A 16280-nucleotide genomic window follows, 5' to 3' on the forward strand; every position below is an offset into this window, starting at 1 on the left:
GCTTGTATACCACGGGCATTCAACTCCCTGATAGAAGAAGTATATAAACCACAGGGGAGACTATGTTGAACTATATGAACTATAATAAGTAGATGACATAAACTATCATGTCATAAACTTGTACATTTCCACACAGTTTTGGAGAACTGTAGACAGCCTTCAGCTTCTGTTTTGCAATAATCATAGTGCTTATGTTGATGATGAGCTGTCATTGGTGCATCTCATGTCACAGTAGTGTCACTGAATATACAGGGATGGGCAGGATGTACTGTATCCTTTCCCTTCTTCATCTGGAAAATACGTAAAATCCCTGAATAACATACATGCACGTCGGCAGCTCTGCAAGTGCATTTTAATGCCAATTTATACTTACAGCCAAATGCACCCAGGCATGTATACCGTCACATATGATTTATGCAGGATTTAAGGATTAAAAATAAAATAGCAAAGGCAAAGCATTTCAAAGACCCCAGTTTAGACTTTAATTTGAATGCCATTAATATTCAAGCTCCTCTAAACCACAAATCGAATGAATCCGTCTCATCAGATGTCAAATCATCCCCCAAAGTGAACACGGGGCTAATACAAATGGTGTCTGTTCAGACATTAAAGGGAAAGTGTGAGTCACTGACACAGAGTCACAACAAACAGCCTGAGACATGGACTGCAGGAGCACACATAAAACAGAGTTCTGCCATTTGACAAATGGCTCTCCTGAAAATAAAATCAATGTCCGTTTAGTTTTATGATATCTGAAGAATGTCTTTACCACTTTTTCTTACTGGAGACTGAACTGCTTACTCTTCCTTACAGCACCAAAGTCCACAGGAAAAAACAAATCTACACTTTTAGCTTAAGGGGACATTGAAATCACAAGTACATTATTATGTTATATTATAATATAATTGGAACTTATTGATGAATCAGCAGTGGATCAAAAACTTCCGCGTACCATGATGTAAAATCACCAATTTACTTTGATGGATTTTAGTGTGGCCACGCGGTTGGTGCAGGGGTTCGATCTCTCAGCTGAGACTGGCACAGCACCCTCATCGAGGATAAAAGCGGTAGAAAATGGATGGATTTTAGTGCAGGGAGCAAGCAGTTTATAAGGTCACAAAAAGGTCAGTCTTTCTTTACATTTTATTAAGCGGTTTCCCAGGATCCAGCTGTACCTCAGCTGATGCCTCACACAGCCACACCTGATCTATCCCTGTAACACATGTCTGGACAAAATATGAGATATCTGACATTTAGGAAGCTTTTTTCAGTGTTTGACATACTTTTACTAAATAAACCTTTGACAGATTATTTCCATTTAAAAAAAAATATATACAGTATATATGTATATATATATATATATATATATATATATATATATATATATATATACATATATATATATATATATATATATATGTATATATATATATATATATATATATATATATATATATACACATATAATAAATGTGGTAGTTAATTTCACAGTATGTTTTTCTGCTCTCTTGAAGTTAGCCCGGCCAAAGGGCTGGGGTACCCCTGAGCAAGGTACCCAACCCCCAATGCTCCCCGGGCGCTACTCGGTGTGGCAGCCCACTGCTCCTAATTCTAGGATGGGTCAAAATGCAGAGGAATACTTTCCCTAAGGGGATTAATAAAAAAAAAACCTAACTAAAACTAACTAACTTTAGTTGCACATGCCTGAACAAAATCATACACATCATTCCGATTAATACTCACAGTTCAGGGCAAGTGATTGTTGGATTGATTTCACAGTTTCAGTTTTCAAACCTCAGAACATGTGAGTGTAAATGTGATAGCTTCTCTCCCGAGTGTACAGGAAGATGCGGCATGTGCTGGAGGAAACGCTCTTATCTGAACGGTCCACATTGATGTGTGAAGTCAGTCACATGACAGCAGCGTCTACCTTCCTGTGACAGATCAAAGTCTCATTTTAGGCAGTGCAGTGATTTAGATTTGATCTTCTTGCCAAACAATGTTCCACTGCATAGTTTTTAATTACCACATTTGGCCAGTATGCCCTGTGAACACTGGTTGACACGGCGTTATAGATATATTGTCTGTAAACATTTCTACCAGCTTTGAAAATGATGCTGTATCGTCATACTGCCCTACGGTTCCACTTTTAACATGGTGACACAATAATTGCACCTTGCCAGACAGCAGTGTTGAGGACTGACATTTTCATGAGACGTAAGCACAGGAAGTCTGTGTCCTCGACAAACTCCAGAGAGAACACTGCCAGGGAATTTAGGCACAGCAATCAATGTGCTACAAACAGCTCGCAGAGTCTCAAAGACATAGTTTGGGTTGTATGAGGTGAGACATGACGTCCACTGGGCTGCTACATGGTACTTGGTAACTGGAGTTTGTAACCAGCTCACTCTCTCCAACCAAAGACCATGAAGAAAAGCAGCATTTATTGCCAGCAGGAACATTACATTACATTACATTACATGTCATTTAGCAGACGCTTTTATCCAAAGCGACTTACAAAAGTGCATTTAAACATTTGGGTACAAATAAGAGCTAGAAGTAAGTAAGAGCTTCAAGTAGAACAAACTATGAAGTGCTAGTCATAAGTGCGATGTACAAGTTTTTTGTTTGTTTTTTTGTTTTTTTTTTGTTTGTCGTCTTAGTCGAGGTAGAGTCGGAATAAGTGTGTTTTTAGTCGGCGTCGGAAGATGTGGAGGCTTTCAGCTGTCCGGATGTCGATGGGGAGATCGTTCCACCATTTGGGAGCGAGGACAGTGAACAGTCTCGAGTTCTGCGAGTGCCTCTGCGATCCTCTCAGTGAGGGGGCAGCAAGCCAGTTTGAACACAGACGCTGCTGGTCTACTGCCCCCTGGTCTGGTTCTCTATGGAGCTCCCCCTTGTGTCTACCGCTTTACCTTCACTGTCGTAAAAACTCACCGCTGACGCTCCCCCAACCCTTCCCCTCTCCTGGCCATGTGCATTTGTTTGAGAAAGCGACACAAGCCATGGGCGATGTGCAAGTGCCAGATTGCATGCTCCCATAGTTCTGCTTAAAGTTTGTGTCGCATCGGCAAATCTGGACAAAGAATTTCAAACACAGAAGTCAAAAAAATAACACGCTGAGCTGAGACTGGCCGTGTTTGACGGTGAACGGAACTGTTTGCTTGGTGTTAGAAGTGGCTTTTAAACGTTAGCAGAGCCGCGTCTGTCTCAGCAAATTCAATTCAATTTGATTTTGTATAGCGCCGAATCACAAAGGCTTACTAATGTTGCCAAAGCAGTGGCCAACAGAGGAGGACCATGTCTGAGAGCAGTGTATGGATGAGCGTGATTTGATTGGCACTTGTGGAATGTTTTCACACTGTGATAAAGTGAAGTGGCAAACACATAACGGTTCATCACAGCCCTATTCAGAGTGAATACACAGTGTTTCAGCTGATGTCTGCACCACGTACATGTGAGTCTGCCTTTAGAAAGAGCCTGAAAAACTTCATCTCGTATAGACGTACGTAGATCATCATCCGCTGTCTCAATCCGACTCGAAATTCATTGATGGAGAGAATAAGAAGTGATTAATGTTGTTGTTCAAAGTGGTGCATATTGATTTCCATGTCACTGGGATTCCCTTCACTCTCACGCCCTCTGACCTTCTGTCCCCTCACATTCGTGCAGTGAATTGTAAAACTTATGTCAACTTTCGTGTGCTCATGTGGATGAAGTTGGCCGTGTAGCAACGGCATAAACATACCAAAAAAAAAAACGACTTCACTCTCACATTCACACCCACTGCCAATTAACCCCTGCAAGAAGAAAACCCACACACACACACACACACACACAGGGAGAACATACAAACTACTCCAAACAGAAAGGACCTCGATCAAACCAGGATTCTAGCAGTGATTCGAACTCAAGACCCTCTTGCCGTGAGGCAACAATGCTAGCCGAGGTCTGCTACAGCAGAGGTCACTAACAGGCGGACCGCGGTCCGAGTCCAGACCCAGACGCCGTCCTATACAGACCTGGACCTACAGTGAATAAATAATGTAAGTATGTTGCTGGGTGCTTTTATTTTGACCGGCGCAGCTTCTCTAGACTTTACGGTACTGGTTGAGCCATTAAAGCCAATCAAATCTGTGCATCCCGTTAAATATTGCGACCCTGAGTACGGATAGATGCAGGCAGCGAGGAGCGAGTGACAGACAGGGCATCAGTGAGCGTTACAGCGAGAGAAGATGGAGACGAGTGAGCGAGAGTGAGAGAAAAAGAAGAAGAGAAAAGTTCTTAGACAGTGTATAAGTAAAACCCACTAATAAATAATAACGCAAGTTAGACATTATTATGTTCCGGAACTTTGCTTGAGGAAATTTTCTCTAAGTGGACCTAATAGAATTTTAGTTGAATATCCCTGGACTAGAGAATACCTGTGTGTGAATGACAGTGAGACAGGTGGTACGATGAAGATTGGAAGAGTATTGGTAGAGAACGTGGAGGAGTTTAAACACCTGGGGTCAACCGATCAAAACACAAAGTGCACAAGAGTTGAAGAAGAAGAAAGACAGGAGGCGGAGCTGGAGGTGTCAGAGCTGAAGATGCTGAGTGACCAGGATGGACAGGACTAGAAATCAGCATATTTGAGGGACAGCTTCGGTTGAACTGTTGGGAGATAAAGTAAGAGAGTCCAAGATGGAGGTACAGTAGATGGCAACCGCGAAAGAGAGAAGCCGTAAGAAGAAGAAGAAAGAAACATTAATACCTCCATAAAAATCTGCTCATTATATATTGGCAATGACTGACCGTGGTCAATTCTGCTTTGTGTCTGTTAATGCTGCTCATGTCTACATTTAGCACTGAATCCTGAGCATGGCACGATAGCACAACAGGTTTTCTCAGCGGTAACTTCAAAAATGAATTATCCATAGCCTCAGACCACCCCCCTACTTATCAGGAATGAAGTCATTTGGGGCAGTTTGAAATTGACATTAAAAAGCGTCATCAGGGTGTGACATATCCCCTCAGGTCCTGACAAAACCTGAACTCATTCGGCACTATGCCAGATAGTTCAAATCTAACATTGCTCTCAGGAATCACACATTGAAGCCATGAAAAAACCTGTTTCATCCACAGGTGATTAAAATACTCATGCTTGGTGATCACACCTCTCTGTCTCAGAGACTTCCTTAGTTTCAGAGAGTTTCCATCTCTGAAACTCTCTGCGGAGAAAGACCCTTTCCTTATTTTAGGTTTCTTTGCAGCATACATAGGTGCTGCCCAAGGCCGTGGAAAGTAGGTTTGCAGAGAGCATTAGTGCCACATGCACACCAACCTGCACTATATCCTGCTTTGCTTATGTTGCCTTACATTAATATGTTGTGTGTTTGCGACTGAACTCCTGCTGACAGCTTTGCCTTTTCATAATTCAAAGTCACTGGGATTATCCCAGAGAGACTTCAATGTGTTCCCTTTTGTTTTAATTCTGCACTAAGCAATAAGCAATAAGCATTACAGTTAGACAGCCCAGCACAACCCGAGGTTAATGGTCAAACAACGAGGATATGAGAGTATTTAAATGACAGATAAGATGTAATTATTCTAATTACTGTAATTAAACAAAACTGATCATGTGAATATTAATTTCATTAGGTCTCTCTGTACAATCTTTTTTTTGTTGTTTTTTTTTTTCAAAACATGACTTCATCAACACGAAACAGCCAAAAACAGCTCAAAATGCTGAAGGCCTGTGCGTGGCATATACATTACAATGTATACAGTCACAGAAACAGAGACAGAATGATCCATGCTTAAGGGAAGAAAATAAAAGTTATCATAAAGAGAATAAACCAAACAAGCTCCAAACACGAGAAAGGGAAAACGACAACGGCAAAGATAGCAACGCTTTGTTTTCATAAAGTAGGATAGGATTGGTTGTATACACAAAACATTTTTCAAAAAGTAGCATTTCAATGTTCTCAAACCGCTGGTTCCATGTAGAAAAAAAGATCTACAGGGTCTTAGGGTACGCTCTCTTGTCTCACAGGCCAGTATGCAATGTTTTTCCCATTTACCAGAAACAATCACGTTGAAAGCACAGAGTTGTGCACGCCCCCTGCACAAAGAACCAGGATTAAACAGCTCAATCTTTCTGAATATCTACGTACACCCACCGAAGTCTACAAGGCCTTACAATGTTTGACGTTGTTTTAAGTTTGTTTTGCAATGAAACAGCCCTGGGCATTTATAAAGAGATCCACACTTTAGTTGTGTAGCAGCAGGACAAAGTGAAAAACACATTGAGCAGGCCTGTACTCTCTATCCTTTGAAGTAAACACGGATTATGAATACAACTTACTGAGATAATGGCAGCCAAGGTCTCTATGGCCCCGGTGCTCAGTGTGATGTAAGGGATGATGTTCGCATCAAAGCCTGCTTCACGGAGGATCCCATTGGTGTAGTACCAGATCTGTAAGGAAATAAACAAACATACATATACATCTTCATTAACGTGTTGTTTTATACGGATTTGTACATTTAAACAAAGTCAATGTAATAAGTTAGAGCAGATTTTATGGTAACTCTAGTCCGATGGGGGTCACAGGTACACCAGTAATTTTCCAACAATGTTAGAAAGGCTACGCTGCAAAAACTGCACCACTATAAATAAGTCAATTAATCCTAAATTGTATTTTTTTTTTTTTTTTTTAAAAACGAGAGAAAAAATGAATAGAATAGCTAGAATAATTAAACTAGTTTTGTTTAAAATGAGGAAAAACAGGCCCAAAATTAGACAAAACTGAACAAAATTTGAGTAAGTTGTATTTATCACAAGCAAAGTAATGCTTTTATAAAAATAAATGTTTACTTAAAAAAAGTCCTCTTTTATTTCATTAAACTTATATAATTCATTCTATAAGCTTATAATTTCATTATATGCCTGTATTTAACACATCCTTAATGCAGGCCGGTGTTAAACACACAAACCAGGAGCTGTTGGGATGTCATGGTGACTAAAGTTTAAAGTCAGCAGTAATATTTTTCAAAACTGGAAGTGGTTGTTAATTTAAAAAAAAACACTCACTTGTCATAGGCAGTAGCTGCTAAAGCATCATCCTGTCATTTTTAGACTGTAAAATGAACTGGACACGTTTGAGTGCTCTGGTAGTGATAGTTACTGAAAAGTCCATCACAACATTACACGATAAAAATCAATCCCAGGAAATGACGTAGCATTTTTGTCATTTATTACAGTCGCACTGAATTCTCATCTGGACGAGAACAAACACTCCAACTGCGCCTTGTATAAATATGTCGGTTTGAAAAATAAAGAAGAAACGATCCACTTTAAGAATGAAGTGTGAGGTGTCTGCTGTCTTTGTAGGTTTGTTCTTTTGTGTGTTCTCCCTGGGTGTGTGACAACACGTGTGTGTGTGGCTGTGGCTGTGGCAGCTGACAAGGCACTCCTGATTCCTATTACTCATCAACCTCCACATAAAAGCCCGGTCATCACGGCCCCGCACTGCCAGATAATTCTGTCTTTGGTTGATTATTTCTTTGTTATCACAATGTGCCTTGGTAATAACGCTGATACTGTTGGATAACTTTGATTTTCTTCCCTTTATTGCCACTTTTGTAAGGAAAATGCATTCAGATTCTGCCCTCGGCGGTTTGATCATAGGGTCAAATAACAATATGCTGATTGCTGCACTGATGGGGTAAAACAGCTTTTGGTGGAGACAGTGTGATGGTGTCGGGCAGCATCTCCCTCACTGGAAAAACAAGGCTTTTCATCATTGGAGGCAATCTTAATACCGATAATCCAAACCTCATTAAGCCCCAGTGTGCGCACCGGTATGGAAACAGTTGGAGATTATTCCAGACTTGCAGTATCCTGACACTTCCTGATCAACTTCCCTGGAGGGAAACAGATAGACATAATCTGGCTTTGGGACAAACATTCAACTCAGAGTCTACCGGCTAAAGACAGAGTCATTTTCACTGGAAGTGGAAGTGTCACATTAGCATAGCGTTAGCGGTGTAATGTAAAGAATTGCAGTGTTAACGTTGCTGTGCAGACGAGCTCTTGGTAAATCTAGTCTGAGTCCATGATTTACCGAGAGTTAACCAGCTGTGACCACACACCAGCTGGACACGGTGACTCCTTCGGGACACGTCCTGAAGCACCCAAACAAGACCAACTGAAGCACTAACTGCAGCAAGAAACTGGTGGCAAGAGTATTTTGTTGTTTTTATTTAAATAAAACGGCAGATGAATAGATGTAGCAGTAGGAGAATAATTGAAATCTTGCTGGATTAAGAAAAACCGCACACAGGAAACAGACCTGGTTCACCGTGACATTTCTCGTCACGGACAGGGCTGCAATCGGACAGAGCACCACACCTCAGGAACACCACACACATAGTAGCTGGTGACATTTTCAGACTTGGAAATTATGCTTGAATTAAAAATATCTAAAATAAAAATCGCTTAAATGTCACTGTATTTGTGCAGATGTACTTCATTACTCCAGGGAAGAAAAAAGCCATATGTCATGCTGGGGAAGCTGCAGCTGCCTCTATACTCAACTCAATATGTGATGCTGTGTTAAGTTTAACTTTCTAAATCATTGAAAGGAGAGGATAAGCCTAACAATAAAACACCAGTTATATTTGTGCATGTAAAGTATGAAATGTGTGTGTTGGTAGCCGGGGAACCCGGAGAAAACCCACGCACACGTTTAACTTGCAAAGAATATGCAGAACGGTTCTTGTTCCACACGGGGGCTAGAACACAACACTTGCTAACCACTCCTGTTGCACTGGGGCCACTCTGACCACGTTATGATGACGTTCACTTGATTCCTGCAGTACAGTACGATAAATACCTTTTGGAGGTAGTCTCCGTTTATTTCTGACGCAAGGTCAGTAAAAGAAAACTCCCATCAGCATGTGAAACACGGGGAAACGTGCCCTCTATAAAATAAACATGTACAGCGTGTCGAATTTAGCATGATAATCTCCATACATGCATAATGACAATGCTAAGCAATATGGAAATCACACAAGCGTACATCACGTACCGCTCCCACAGTACGCAGCAGCAGAAGGGGAGAGGGGAGGGCAGACACACCCTTAAATACCAGGTGGGCACCCCAAAAGTGAACGCGGGGGACAGAAAATCACAAAGGTTCCACATGACAACTTAACCTCCCGTGTCAGGGAAAATATGAAAATAAAAATAACATACTGTAGTACTTGACCCCGTTACATTTAGACTTTAGACTGGGGTTAAAGCAGAAAAAGGAGGAGGTCTTCAGGAGTGGGGACAGAGAGGAGTGGGGACACCTTTAGCCAAGCCAAGCAGGTTTACTCTAAGAAACTGCAAAAACAGCCAGTGAGATTCTGGCTCTGTATGAAAGGGTCTCCGGATCACAGGATTAAACGACTACAGGCCTGTCGCCCTGACCTCAGTGGTGATCGAGTCCTTTGAGAACCCTCAAAACCATCACAGAGCCAATGCTGTTAACCTAGCCCTCCACTTCATCCTGGAGCATCTGGACTCAGCAGGAACCTATGCCAGGACCCTGTTTTGAATACAGTGATCCCAGCTCTGCTACAGGTCTGCTCTCCCAGGTGGATCACAGACTTCTGTTTGACAGGAAGCAGCAAGTGAAGCTGGGGAAACATCACAGCAGGACCATCAGCACTGGCTCCCCACAAGCCTGCATTCGTCCTCCTTTACTTATCTCCCTGTATACGAACAGCTGCACCTCCACCCTCCAGTTAAGGTAAAGCTCCCTAAGTTTGCGGATGACACTCATTGGACTCGTCCAGTGGGGACAAGTCCGCCTGCAGGTCAAACAACTTAAGGCTGAATGCTCTGAAAACAGTGGAGATGGTTGTGGACTACAGCAAAGACGCTGTCCTCTCCGCTTCCTGGGGACCATCAATACCCAGGATCTCAAAAAAAGGACAGCAGAGGATATACTTCCTGTGGCAGCTGAAGAAGTTCAACCTGTCAAAGACAATGATGGTCATTGAGTCCATCCTCACCTCCTCTATCACAGTGTGGTAGGCTGGACAAGAGCAGGCTACAGAGTATCATCTGTTCTGCAGAGAAGGTGATCAGCTGCAACCTCTCACCTCTCATCCATGACCTGTGCACCTTCAGGACAATCATGGCCGACCCCTCTCACCCGGGACATCGTCTCACCCAACAATATATTAATGTTAACAAATGTAGTTTTGTGCATCATCCTTTTCTTTTTTTGTTATCCTTTTAAGCCATTGACCCTTTTCGTGTTTGTGTTACTGTATACATTTTTTATATCTAAGGCTTTTTATTTTCTAATTCTATTCTATTTAAATGCACCAAAATAATAAATACCGATTCTGACTCTGTAAAATCTATGCTTGTTTAAGTCAATGATATCTTAAGAATATGTTTGTGGCTTTCTCTTGTCCTTTGGTTACAGGATTTGTTGATCCACTGCTCCCTCCGTCAGAATGGTCATATATGTTTGGTTTTTTTGACTGCAGGGATTTAAATCCTTCAAACTCATGTACATATTTGGAAATTTACCACTTGAGGCAGCAGTAGAACAGCTTAAAACTCTTGATTTTCTCTATGGATTTTTGGTGTGGGTGAGTCAGCAGTTGAGCGGATTTTACCTACTTAAAAATAATAATAATAGCCACAAATAAAATATACTTCTGCTTTTTGGCACCCATTTTTTCACTGAGAACAAGCATGCATGCTGGTTCAAAGAGCAGGGGGTGCACATCACTCAGCCAGAGCTGATGAGCATGATCTGAACTGACCGTCCTGGTTCAGGAGGAGACACGTGGACCTCCTGATGCTCAGCTCACAAAAGGAAGCTGACACGCTATGGTTGACTTTATGGGGACAGTGAAAGTTTATTTCACTATTTCCAACTACAGTATGTTCAAAGTCAATATAATTAACAGACAGTGAAAATGTTTGTATTCGATGAATTTCACTGTGCAGCACATCCAGCATACTCCTAACGTCATGGGAGGGTTGTGTCAAGACTCTCTGCATAAAAAATCTCAGCAAAATCAAATATGCAGATCACTGAAAAAGAAACCCCTAGGGAGGGAGAAGCTCATATTTTAGTATAATTAATATAATTTAATGTCCATCCATCCACCTCCTACCACTTTATCCTCATTTATTTCATTATATTAACATTTGATTTGGAAATGTTGGATCAAATTCTTTACTGTAGGTTACGGAATGGAAATGGAAAAAGGAGATATTTTTGGGACCTGGTTAAGGAAGAAGAATGACTAGATTTGACCACCATATATATATATATATATATATATATATATATATATATATATATATATATATATATATATATATATATATATATATATATATATATGTATGTATACATACATACATGAAAAGAGGAGAAATACAGATAAAAAAATGACAAGGAAGAGCAGCTTACGGCATTGAGGCCACACAGCTGATAGCAGGCCATGGTGATGATGATCGTGATGAGCTGCCAACGGACAGCAGGGCTCCTTATCAGCTGTAACACAGAGACGATTTGTAGGTTTCCCTGAGTCTGAGCCTCCCGTCTGACCTCTTCAAGCTCCTGGGACACGTCCTCCTTCCCCAAAAACCTTTGAAATGCTGACATAAGAACAGAAAGTGGGTTAAAAACATGCACATGTTTTGAATTCACCTGCCCACTGCTGCACAGCTGATAAAGCTGGAGTAAAGACGAATCCGGCGAGCCGTTTGTGTGTTTCGCCATCTAGCGGCGCCGCCATTACTGCGGCGTCACGGCGTCTGTCACTCTCTGCTGTCCTGCTCTGTTCTGCACAGTGGTCACGGTCACTTCTCCAAACCTGTGCCTGCTGCAGCGTTTTGTAGCTGAGAAGTCTGGATATTCATTCAAATTGTCGCCTACTCAATAGCAAATTATGATTTTAAAAGTAACTAAGCAGACTGTGAGGCTCTGAACTATTAAATAATGGACAGGCAACCTGTCCACGGTGCACCTCGCCTTTCACCCTTTGTCAGCTGGGATTGGCACCAGAAATCCTCATGTGGAGGATAAAGCAATAGATGATGAATGAATGAATTTAATGTCATATCTCAACTTTCATAACTCAAAGTGTGCGAGAACTCACAGCTCGTCTGATGCATGCGTTCCTGTGACGATCTATTTGGGACAGAACATGTTTTTTTTCACTGAAGTGAGTGAGGCACTGATTGAATAAAGATAAATAGGGAAAATTGTCACTTCCAGGGAAGCTGAGTGTCTCTGGAAGTGACAGCACTGTAAAAAATAAACACTATATTCCCATGCAGACTTTGTGAATGAAGCCTCGAAACAAATTGCAGCCTGTTGTGTTTTTTGTGTGTTTTATTTCCTTGTACCAGTTGTTTATTTGTTCATTCATTTTTATCTACAAAAGGAACAAAATGTATGTATAAATAACTAAAACTAAGATGAGCTACCCCTGTTTCAAAGACCAGCAACTGCCACTGCATTTGACTAATGAGGTAAGAAAGAACAAAACTTTAAATCACTAATACACAGATTAAATGTCATGTGTGCACAACTGACATGCTCACACATTTGGTCATACCAGTATGGCTCATCATTTGAAGAATGGTTAAACTCGAAGAGGACTTAAAAGGACACCAGAGGGAATATTAGGGTGTAAAGTCACTCCTTTCCACTACATTAATCCTTTCTTCTGTTGAGTTAAGTCCCAGGAGTTACAGGACGTGACGATGTGGTGGGTCTAGTTTGAGAACATGACCCAGAAAAGCAAATCTCTACAAACCAATGGCTGCTAAAAGTAAGTCATTATGTTGTAGAACAGAGACAGGACGCCTAAAGGAGCCTAAAGGACCTGCCCGACTAAACCGCCTGATGTTATTGATCATTTGTGGTGCATTTGTTAACCTGTGGGATATTGATGCCCTTTTATTTGGAAACCGGTCTAATTTATATACACATCCACTCTCCTGACTTGCACCTTGTGCTAATCTGATTACCTGACACCAGCTGACCTGCCACTTTTTATTCAATTAACCAACGAAGGCTGCGAGCTGAAACGTACGTGGGTGCTATTTAGTGAAACACTGTGAAGTATCGATCACAAATAAGCTATTCTGTGTCCATCCAATGCCAACGTTTGTGTGTATACAGCAGCAGAGCAGAAGTTGGTGGGGACAGAGCTTGTATATATATATGTGTGTGTACATACATATATACACATATAAATACATATATATATGTATTTATATCGCCCTATGTCGGCTGAGGTTGGCACAGCACCCCCACGACCCTCCTGTGGAGGATAAAGCCATAGAAAATGGACGGATGGATGTACAGCAATTAGACAAATTAGCAGTGAGGTAGTGAACCACGCACTGATCATTTATGATGGTCATACAGGCTGTATGTCATTGTCACCAGCTGTCTAATAGTCTCATGAAGCAGCAGGAACACTCTAATTCTATATCACCACAATACAACAGCAGTTATGAATTCAGCAAAACATTTAAAGATAAATGGATACGTTTACAAACATGCTTTAAATTTCAAATCCAAGTTTTTATACCGTTTGCTTCTCATTTTGTCCTCTGCGCCAGTTAAAAATAGAATGAAATACTCTTTTGCTTCTATCTTACTGAACAGACTCTATATTAGAGCATTTATTTGGTGAGAGCAGCTATAAACAGCGACAGATGGCACAAACAAGGAGAATGCAGGCTAAAAGTTTGAAGATTTACTGCCACGTTTTTACTTTACATCATGAACAGCGTTAATGCCCAATGTCCTAATGAGCACACTGTAAAGAACACACCTGGATTACCTTACACGCATAGTTCACGCTGACTGCGTAAACTTTTTAATGAGGGCCAAATTTGATAATGTGAAGATTATTATTATAAGGTGAAGACCTTATTTAACAGTGAAAGTTACAAACTTTTTTTATTGTCACAATCATCATTTTTAAATGGCAATGTAACCAAATACACACATCTGGAGTCACATGGGTTAGGGGTCGAGGTTAGGAAATCATGTGTCAGGGAAACTTTGGAGTCCATCCTTCATCCATCATGCAGCTGCTTCCTTATAAATATCCTAAATATCTCAGAAATTCAGTGAGTAGGAAATCCTCCACACTGCTAAAGGTGGGGGACGTGCGCTTTCACCCACAGTTTTCAAACATATGTGGAAATGCATAATCAGTCGTTCTTTATACATCTCCTCACATGTTTTTTGGAACACAAACACTCAGTTTGCCTGTCTGCGCTCCGGCTGCCGATAGTCTGCAGCTCTAAATGTGTGACGTTTTATTATGATTATTATTATTATTATTAATTGGATTAACATTAACTGAAATGGGTGCAAACATGTTACAAAGTGCAAACTCTGCCTGTTGAAAGTGCAGACGCGTAAAAACCCAAACTGAGATTTCTCCCTCCGTAAATCTATTCATGATATTATGAACTGTAGATGGTAAAAAAGACATTTGCAATATAGCATAGAGCGAAAGGCAGGTTCCATCGCAGGACCAACAAACAGAGAGGAGCAACGTCTTTAGAGTCCAACTAACCTAATCCCCAATTTAGCCTGTTTTTTGGACTGAGTGAGGAAGCGGGAGTCCTGTAAACAAAGAAAGGCCCTCAGTATAAGCGGGATCGATACCGGTGTCCTTAACCCTAGCCACTGCACCACCATGTGCCCAAAGTTTCAAGTCATTTAATGTGAATTGCGTTTTACCGAGGCCATCACTGCCAAGTGTTGTGATTTATTATTGGTTTTCATTTGGACCATCTATTACACTCGTGAGGGTTCTTTGCATTTATACTGTTTTCCCTCTTTGTGTAATGTGTTCTCTTTATTTCCTGCTCATCTCATTTCAGTTGGTCCTGGTGTTTCTGGTTCTTGTCGATTATTTTATACTCGTCTTATAATTACATGTGTGCGTGGCGTGCTATGGTATGTCACATGTGAAGCAATACTAGGTATTAGTAATGGTGAAGCAATAACACAACTTTACACTTTATAACAAGGAGTAATGTGCACAACACTGCTGAGCTGAATCACTGGGGCCATTTTCATGCTCTCAGCTATAACCACATTGCCCTCAAGCACTTTCAAGCAAAATTGTTCGTCCTCATTAATCCGAGCTGGAATGTGTGATGGGAGTTAATGAAAATCCTTCTCCGTATTAGACACCTGTGGTGCAAGCGCCACGTCGTCTTCATAATATCATATTATATTCATATCAGGTATTGTTAATAGGTGATTCTTGTCAAATAAATGAGACAGGTGAGCAGATGCTGCCATGATATCACGCCGTCACACACTGGGATGTGGCAGTTTCATCTAATACACGTGAATATATTTCAATTTCTGATCATCGGACACTGAATCTCTTATGTCTCTTTGTAAATCCTGTTTAATTCTTCACAGGTTTATATCCGGTCCTTCTGCTGAGTTATGTTTGGTCAGAGTGTTGCAGAATAAGGTACTCCTTCATCCCACCCCCACCCCCCTGACACCAAGACCTTGCTAAAAGTTGTGCTCACATGAAACAAACTGGATCTTCCATTTCACAGAGCACAGGCAACACAAGATATCACCAAGCTTTCAAACTTTCTGAGGTGCGTGACCCCTGACAGTGGAGAAAGTTTTCCAAGTAACAAGTTCATGATCTAAAGCACAAGTTTACAGCAGTGAATCATCATGTGTGATGTCAAATCTTTGATTTTGCCAACGCTATAACAATATTCTACAGAGATTGTAGACTCAAGGAGAACTAGATTTTATTGATTTCATCTTTTGTCTGAAATCTGTGTTGCAGGCACAACCCCGAGTTTTATCCAGGCGCTTTTTGTTTGGACCATCGTCTTTGGATTTCTTTAGCCTTGGCTTTTTTGGGGGGTTTTATTGTGTTCATGTTTCTTATTTCCATTTTCATTTTGTTTGGGGGAGCCTGGATACTTGTATACCAAAGAAAAAAAAAGGATAAAAGAATAAAAAAATAAAATAAACTCCAAAATAATAACAATACAAAAAGAAGATTCAGAAGAATTTACATTTATGGACTAAAGAGAAGAGTTAGGAAGCTTGATGATGATGTTGTTGATAAACTATTGTTATAGAAATACTGTTTTATTTCCTACAAATTCTGTCTGTTGTTCAAATCTGAAATCTGTAATGTAATTTATATTCCAGGTTAGTAGCATTTAAAGGAAATGATTGTACTATTGTACT

General features: G+C 40.8%; 1 protein-coding gene across 3 annotated transcripts in view; it reads right to left on the minus strand.

Moving 5' to 3' along the window:
- The window catches only part of slc2a9l2 (solute carrier family 2 member 9, like 2), a 121356-nt gene that overhangs the window by 66069 nt on the left and 39007 nt on the right, over positions 1 to 16280 (minus strand). For all 3 annotated transcript variants that reach the window (XM_044024826.1, XM_044024828.1, XM_044024827.1), the window contains exons 8-9: positions 11475 to 11662; positions 6350 to 6460 (exon numbers count right to left, since the gene is read on the minus strand). In XM_044024826.1, the coding sequence (XP_043880761.1) occupies positions 6350 to 6460; positions 11475 to 11662 (299 nt within the window). The remainder of the gene's footprint in view (positions 1 to 6349; positions 6461 to 11474; positions 11663 to 16280) is intronic.

This window comes from Solea senegalensis, linkage group LG4, assembly GCF_019176455.1.
Source record: "Solea senegalensis isolate Sse05_10M linkage group LG4, IFAPA_SoseM_1, whole genome shotgun sequence".
Taxonomy (NCBI): Eukaryota; Metazoa; Chordata; class Actinopteri; order Pleuronectiformes; family Soleidae; genus Solea; species Solea senegalensis.